Source organism: Beta vulgaris, chromosome 8 (genome assembly GCF_026745355.1).
Source record: "Beta vulgaris subsp. vulgaris cultivar EL10 chromosome 8, EL10.2, whole genome shotgun sequence".
Taxonomy (NCBI): domain Eukaryota; kingdom Viridiplantae; phylum Streptophyta; class Magnoliopsida; order Caryophyllales; family Amaranthaceae; genus Beta; species Beta vulgaris.
The window spans coordinates 23,792,427-23,801,051 of NC_079209.1; the positions used below are offsets into that span (position 1 = coordinate 23,792,427).

Below are 8,625 nucleotides of genomic sequence, written 5' to 3' on the forward strand. Positions count from 1 at the left end.
TGGGACTAATTAAATCATTTTTTCTTAAAAGTTATGAAGAAGAAATTTCACCATTTGATTATGAATCTTTTTCCTCTCAATATGATCGCCAAAAAACTTGTTGGTGCAAAATCAATTGGTTGACTTTGGACACAAGTCAATGCACACCCAATAATTTGATATTGAATGCCATAGGAGTGTTAGTCCCTAGGGGTTACCGGTTTTAATTTGCTAAAACTTTGCTTACGTACTTTGTTGTAATCTAATTGGTTAAACTACAATGCTTAATAAATTCAGGCGAAAAGCATTAGATAGAACAAGATGTAATAATTAATCTATTAATTAGAGCCATATATTCTCATTCACATCACAAACTTTTAGAATAAGTTTTACAACACATATGAGGATAATCCAGGTTGGATAAATAAAGGGAAAACACAAAGATTATTCCCTCCATGAGTTCCTGCTTTAACTAGAGAATGAACAAACTCGTCACTAGTACATGCTTCAAGTCTACAAACTAAACTATAACCCCATAAGGGGGTTGGCTAGGCTAGGCTAGGCTACGCTAGAAAGTAATTTGCAAGTTGTTGTGTGTTGTCTTTATTGTCGTTGGCTTGATCATCTCCCTTGTATTTATACACCAATATGCTACGTAACTTCCATATATCTTTGGAGAAAAATGATTTGAATCATCTTTGCTTCAAATCATAACTGCTTTCTGGCGCTGAAGTACACACGTTCCTGCTTACGTAGCTTGTTCTATGATCATCCTGTTAACTGCTCATACCCTTGTCTTGGGTTGCCTTTCATCTCCAGAAGACCTTAGTTAATCATTGACTTTTGTTGACTTTCTTTCATGGACTTCACAATATGATTGGGTCTTTATATTAAAATAAATATTAAACCTTTTAAGGCCTAATACAATGTACCATAATAAATGTTTATTTAGCATCTAAAAATGATAGTAACAAAAATTCAAAGACAAGAATATTTAGAATTACCACATACAATATGTATTCCTAATATGGCTACACACTTCATTAAAATCAATTTAATGATGTGTAATATCTAAAATTCGTTAGGTTTTGAAAATACAATCTTCCGAAAGCGTTAGAAGCATCCACTTGGTATAGAGTTAGCATTGCCAAATAAAGAGAGAAACTAAAAAAATAGAGCAAAATAAAGAAAATGTTCAATGTTAATCAGTTGAACAAATTTTTTAATGCATTAACTTTTGGACATGGCTCCTTCCATAAATCTTTTTGGTTGTCTCTTAAAGAGCTCTCTTGATCATTCGAAGGCCTTACTTGTCCACCTTCTCTTATATAAACACCTTGCTTTTGCAAGTAATCTCGTTTGTCTTGGAAAAGATATAAAAATGCTATGGAAGAAATTTCAACTGTGAATAGAATCGTCCAAAGTGTCGTACTTCTTTTAGTCCTCTTTTTGTACGCCTCTATGCCGGTGTAGATGTTTAGTATTCCGACGATGCAAATAATAGTGCCAAACACCCAATGAAGGAAGTACCATAAACTCCTTTTTGAAGTTCCTCTGCAAAATAAAAATCTATATCTTTAGATTATGTATAACAATTATATTATAAAATAATTGTACTTAACTCTTTAGGTTGGTTATGAATTAATTTCAAGTACAAGAAGTCATTTACAATTAACTATCACTTAATCTAGTGTTTGAGACTTTAGTATATAAATATGAAGTCACGAAATCAAATCCTATACTACTGCAATTTCAAATTATTATAAAAAAAAGTCATTTACATGTCCCCAAATGCACTTATACTCTAATTAAATTGGTAGCAAGTGCAAGTAGTACCTATGTGGTCTACAAAATCCAATCACGGCCTGTACCCAAATTGCGCCATAAAGTGCTAGACCAATTTTTTGATGGTTGTTACTGAAAGAATTCTCGAAAGTTTTGATCGACTTAATTGCCCCAGCAGTGGCAATGGACAATGATAGCATCTGTTACACGAAGCAGTCTTGAATAAGCATATATAGAGAAGAAAGTAACAAATGAATATAGTACTCCATAAAAATTTATATTATTATTATGAAAGTACTAATAATATAGTCGGCATGTGACACTTTCCTCCTTGACTCCTTCCAATATTGCAAATTTACATTATAAGTTATAACCCACACAATAAGAATTACTATATTACAGTTAATAATGTACTAGCAAATGGAAGTTATGAATATAGATAAAGCCATAAAGGTGCTAGAGAGAAGTGTAAGCACGAGAGAGGAAGAGAACGAAAGTGAGGAAAATACTTTATAGGAAATGGAAGTTATGAATATAGGGTGTTTGGTTGAATTGTTTTACCATATTAATGGGCAAAAAAAATCTCTCAAGAAACGATTTGAGTGCATTATTTGCTTCATTTTATTTCTAATCTTCTTGTTCGAAAATTCTTTCATGTGATGTTCAAGCCATTATTTACTTCATTTTATTTTTTAGTTTGTGATTTACGTTCTTGGTACGGTGATTTACTTATTTAGTGAATTTAAATATTAGTTTTAGGTTGGGAACAACTAATATGAGATTAGTAGATTATAAAGTGATTCCAAATATGAAAAACTCACCAAGAACAATTGTGAGGCTTTGTATCTTCTTTTTGGCTATAATATGAATTTTTATTGCTTTTGGAATGAAACTTTTTATGAAGGGTTTACTAATAATTAGCTATTGGTTATTGAGATATTTTAGGTGAATGGTGGTGTGAACAACCATTATCAAATTCCTGGATCCGTCAATATATATATATATATATATATACACTCTTAATTAATTTACAATGAGGATATGCAAGTGATGAAAATGATAATGTCATCCTTTTGCCTTATAGCTAAGCCTTGATGATTAATGCATTCATTACTCTGTTAACCAAATTACATTAGTCCACTAAACATATGTGGAGAATGGCCTTTCACATAACGAACATAATACTGGATCGCAATATATTCTTTTTAGCGTGGATGCTATATAATTTGAAGCCGTTTTTTGACATATTGATCATATAATAATTTGAAGCCTAGATTGACCATGTACTACACATATTGATCAATAATGTGTTGGAAAAAAAAAAAAGCATATCATATTAATTATTAAATGTCTTTTTGAGGGGTATCATATGGAAGTGAAAGACACGATACATGATGCAAATGATATACTGATTACTTCTTTACACAATTATTTACTTGGCTAGCATTATCCCCAATTTTCAATACTTTATAGGAGTATTTGATAGATAGTGGACTTGTGAAAGTTGGTGAACGTAATGATTTTGCAAAAACAAAAAGCTTCTTTTGATAGCAAAAGAAGATCACCAAATTTAATTTTTCAAAAAAGGTAAAAGCTGTATTGATCCTTCACCATTGTTCTCTCTCTTTAATTGGTTTTTATTTTTGTTATATATAGCTATAAGGAATAGAGATTGAATCAAAGAACATATAAAAATTCTACTATAATAGAAGCACCAATACTCTTATTGGTACGTATAATCTTCTGACAACCTTTATAACGTTTATTTAAAGCAGAATAAAAAATGAATCATATATAGAAAATACAAAATTCTACTATAATTAATGGTAGCACCAAATATAAATATATAATTATTGGTATGATGTACTTGCAACCTCTAAATATTAGGGCGACGTATAGATATTCGTGAATTTATCTATATTGCTCTAAGTATATTTTATGATAATTATAGTTATGTTACAGGCAGGTAAATAAAATAAAATTACCTGTAGAAAGAGATGGAGGTAAAAATAAAGTTTGAGTCTAGTTCCACATTCCTCTCTGCTGGATAATCTGATTATTAGTATCCCTATGGGCATAAGGAATCCCATGGATGCCCATAACAGAAGCCCGTGAAGTCTTACTTCATATGTCATCTTGGAGCTTAGTTGCTGCAATTTAAGCACAACAGAAGGAAGAATTATTTTCCTAAGAAGATAATAGAGTTAAATATATGATAATATAAGCTTCAAGAAATTAATAATCAGGGCTGTAATGATATTCAAATTCACCATTTCCAATATCATACAATTTACCCTATATGGCTATATGTATAGTATATGTACATTGCAGATCAAGTAAATGGAGTACGTCTGAGGATCTTACTGAGAAAATCAAGCATAGAGCAAAATTTATGCAAAACGATGAGGGCAAAGTTCTTTTCACTTTATTTATATTCAACTTATTGGGAAAATTTTGAATAAACTAATTATAGTTGGGTGAGTTTGGATTTGTTCACTATCAGATTCACTTACAAAGTTGAAAAAACATATATATATATATATATATAAAGAGAAAATCAATTTATTTTCTAATATTCTTAATTTGGAGTTACATTATCACTTTTTCATTAGAGTAGTTACACCACTTATTCATATGAGTTAACGCGTAAAATTCATTATCATTTCTCATGTAAATATACATTCTCATATAAGTATGCATTCTCATATGAACTCACTTATATATATATATGTGTTCAGGAATTAAATCCTTATGTTTTATCTGGAGCAAAATTAATAATATATATAGTGCTCAATATAATTAATAAATTGTGAGTGAGCATACTTACATCAGCACTGTGATTTTTATCTTTAATGTGACTGAAAGCGGGGACTGCCTCTTTGAGAGACGAGCAAGAAGCAAATGGAACATGAATGATGAGAGAGAGAGCCAAAAATGTTATGCTCTTCCATGACACCATTTTTGAAGCTTCTGCTTTTTTTTTTTTTTTTTTGAGAGCACTATATTATGGATTTGAAAGTTTGTTTAACAGTAATAATATGATATACATGCAGTTCTATGACTGAATTCGTTAGAGAAAAGAAGCTCGCAATTGGTGAGCTTTTATAAAGAAGTAAGCCCTACTTTTACTATTTGGTATAGTAGAGAGAAGATGCGCAATATAAAACATTATCCTCGTTTTGATAGCTAACACATGATTTTTTTTAATAAGAGAAAGACCCTACTAAATCAATATTAAATATCTTGTATGGTAGAGTCTTTAAAAGTATAGAGAGGATACAAAATCCACATCATTAGATAATTCCCAGTTAAGTTCGATGAATTTCTCATTATCTCAAAATAATAAAGCACATTCTTTATCTAATAGACTAAATATTACTTAATTATTATAAATAAAAGTATTACTTGATGTTCACACACTTGATACGACTTAAAAAAAGAAAAGAACAAAAAACAAATAAGCTAAGGCAAATTCCGCTGTTTAATCATTCGACCTCATTGATGCGTCACTTGTATTAAACATAGGTCAATTGCAATGATGATATTCAAAGACTTTTTAAGATGATGGAAGGCTAAAGATATCTATATTAATATATCAAAAGACATTCTTAACTAAGGAATTACGTTTATACTGTTGGATTATGCTCCAAAATTAGTCAAATAGTTTTCCTAATAGTTAGGATTAGTTGCTAATAATTAGTTAGTGGGTTAACAAGTAGTGGTCTAGATAATGGTCTAGTTATAGGATAGCAAGTAGTGGGCTACATTTTTTTTTTTTGAAAATAACATTAATTCATTGATTCAAAGTCATACGGCATCTACAATAGAAGTAGAAACTAAACAAATACATATCAAAATGAAATAAATACAATTCTAATATGATAAAACCACGATCGTTGAGTAGATCTAGCACTTCTGAACACCCTCGTCTTTTACATCGCTGTCTGATGCAGCCTTTTGCAAGGGGTCTGTCGATCTTTTGTAGTTTTGAAGTAGAATGGACTTAATTCAATTGATTGTAAATGAAGTCTTGACATCTGTTGCAACTCGCACATATTCGATCAACAAATTAACATCTAGAATTACACAAAAACCCAAAAACAAGTCTCCAAACTCTCACATGGAGAGAGATAAAACCCAATATTGGTAGATATAACCCAATATATGGGTAGAAAAACTCTCCATTAGAGAGAGACTAAAATTTATTAGAAACATAAACATAAAAAACTAGTAACAAAAGGAGAAAGGGGGCTTACCACCACCCAAAAGGGTGGTGGTAGCCCTAGGTTAAAAATTAGGGTTTTGTGGGAGAGGAGAGAGAAGAGAGAAAAAAAGTTTAGGGGAGGCGGCTAGGAAGAAGAGAGTTAAGTAGTGGGCTACATAGTGGACATGTTATTAGTAGTGTTTTGTATGCCTATTTAAAGGTTGTTTGTTTAGTTATTTATGTATGAAAAATATATAAAAATATAGTATTTTTAATCCTCTCCAAGTTTTTCTCTTTCCTCCTCTAAAAATTTCAACATGATATCAAGAGCTCCAGGAAGAGATGAAGCAAAAAAAAAAAAACAGAGAGATAGAGAGAGAAAGAGAGTATTAAAAACAAAATTGAGTAAAAAGAAACAAGCAATGCAGCTTGATTTCATTGTTTGTGAGCAATTTTTCTGTTTGAGTGAAATTTTTTGTGTTTACCCATGAAAGTAATGGTTGGTGTGATGTGTTGTTGGGTTCCCTTTTAGCCCATGAAATGGATTTTAATCCTGTGAAAAAAAGGGCATAAAAAATTGTTTGAGTTGAAGATCGAGTAATCTTTACGAGTGTGTGGAAGTCGTACTCAACGCAGAGACGATTTCGAAAGTTGTAGTAGTGGATGTGGTCAAATTTGCAAGACTACGTCAAATAGAGTTTATGGAAAGAAGTGCTCCATTTATTGAAGGTTGATGAGAAGTGCATCAATAAATTTACAGTTGGTAATGAGAAGTGCATTACATTAGGAAGAGAAGTGCTTCCATGTTAATGGAGAGAAGTGCTCCATGAAGATAAAAAAATGAAGGTCCATCATGTGGGAAGAATTACCAAGAATCAAGATTGTGACATAATATTTAATGTTGGCTCCTACAAATTTTGAAGCAAGTGGGTGTGTTGGATTATGCTCCAAAATTAGTCAAATAGTTTTCCTCATAGTTAGGATTAGTTACTAATAATTAGTTAGTGTGTTAACAAGTAGTGGTCTAGATAATGGTCTAGTTAGTGGGATAGCAAGTAGTGGGCTACATAGTGGACATGTTATTAGTAGTGTTTTGTATGCCTATTTAAAGGTTGTTTTGTTTAGTTATTTATGTATGAAAAATATATAAAAATGTAGTCTTTTTAATCCTCTCCAAGTTTCTCTCTTTCCTCCTCTAAAAATTTCAACATATTCACTAAAGTTTTAACCACCAAATCAATTAATGTTTCGTGTTATATTTATAAATTAAAATAATAATAAATGAAAATTATATTTACTCGTGACATAGCTCAAATCTAAAAACTAGTTCTTATTAGTTAAGAGTTCCTATTGTGTTTTAGAAAATCCATGGGTGGATATTCAAAAGTATATGATGCCAAAAGCTAGCTAGCTTTATTTAATTTCCTAATGGAACCATAAAAAGTTACAAGAAATTACAAGTAAAATATTACTTTTAAGTGTACATGGGTTGGGCCTTGATACACTCATTTTAAACCATCTAAGCACTATTCCATCCTTTGGTACACGTAACTTCTTCGAGTAGAGGGTTAGGGAATTTGTTACCAGCTTCGTTTCTTTTTAATTGTAGCGCATTGATATTTTACATATTCATAAATTGCACTTTGATCCTAATTTATGATTTATACGTGAATAAAAATATAGTTATGTGAGATCTTACATTGTTAGATTCGTCTTAGTATGTATTTTATTAATATTTACTTTTTAAAATTTTTACAAATATAAAATTAGAGATATATCCTCAAAGTTTTGCATTGGAATGCGTGAAATATAAAGGTAACAATTAAAAAGAAAAAGAGGAACTACTATGCTTTAGGAGAAAAAGGATAGCGGAAGATGGAAAAGAAATATCTCAAACCAATTTTCAAGATCTATTCTTTTTTAAAAAATAAAATAAATAGGATTACATTGATTATACAAAGCGAGAAAGCCCTTACAAACATAATCTAAGAAATCTGAAATTCCAGCAAAAATATATAACACATTAGAGCTAATTACATCGCATATTCAATCAACAATAGCCTTAATAAAAAACACCATCTGAAGCAATACAATATTTGAGTTGCCACTAATTCAATTTAAGGTCCACTGATGCATAGTCGATTGGGGTGAAAATACTTATCTGATCCTCTAGATACTTACTGTGATTACAAAACCCGACTTCTTCATCTTTCGTCAGATGAACAATTAAAGAAATTAATCACTCCAAGCAAATTACACTTACCAAATTATAATTTTTCATAAAGGAAGAGAAGAAAGTCACACTCCAAACTCCCACTAAATGAGAGAACGACCCAAAAATCACTAGTAGAATAAATGCTTATTGTGGCGGTCATTAAATAGCCTATTGCGGCGGTTTTGACCGCGCAGCAATAAGTAATTAATATATTGCTGCGGTTTAAAACCGCAATATCTGAACATATTGCTGCGGTTTCTAGGCAAAACCGCATCAATAAATTTATTTTTTATTAAAAAAGTACAACGTATTGCTGCGGTTTTGGCTAGAGACTGCAGCAATAACTTGGCCTATTGTTGCTGTTGTTTGCCAAAACCGCAGCAATAGGTCATGATACAGAGGTAAATTTTTTTTTTTTTTTTTTGGCATTTTGTAATTAAAT

The 8,625-nt window shown here is 30.9% G+C and overlaps 1 protein-coding gene across 1 annotated transcript; it reads right to left on the minus strand.

The window, feature by feature from the left end:
• Window positions 1-303: 303 nt before the first annotated feature.
• On the minus strand, window positions 304-5,175 carry LOC104908002 (cytochrome b561 domain-containing protein At4g18260). The gene is made up of 4 exons (XM_010697039.4): window positions 4,592-5,175; window positions 3,750-3,914; window positions 1,816-1,964; window positions 304-1,533 (listed from the first exon to the last, which is right to left on the minus strand). Exons 1-4 carry the CDS (start codon window positions 4,721-4,723, stop codon window positions 1,185-1,187), a joined length of 795 nt encoding a protein of 264 aa, XP_010695341.1. The 5' UTR covers window positions 4,724-5,175; the 3' UTR covers window positions 304-1,184.
• Window positions 5,176-8,625: the final 3,450 nt, after the last annotated feature.

Bases quoted from the DNA above. Each gene is read 5' to 3' on its own strand.
- LOC104908002 (XM_010697039.4), bottom strand. From the start codon at position 4,723: ATGGTGTCATGGAAGAGCATAACATTTTTGGCTCTCTCTCTCATCATT. The intron at 1,965-3,749 runs GTAATTTTATTT...TTCGTGTAACAG, and splicing joins ACCTCCATCTCTTTCTACAG to ATGCTATCATTGTCCATTGC. The intron at 1,534-1,815 runs GTACTACTTGCA...TTTATTTTGCAG, and splicing joins GGATTTTGTAGACCACATAG to AGGAACTTCAAAAAGGAGTT.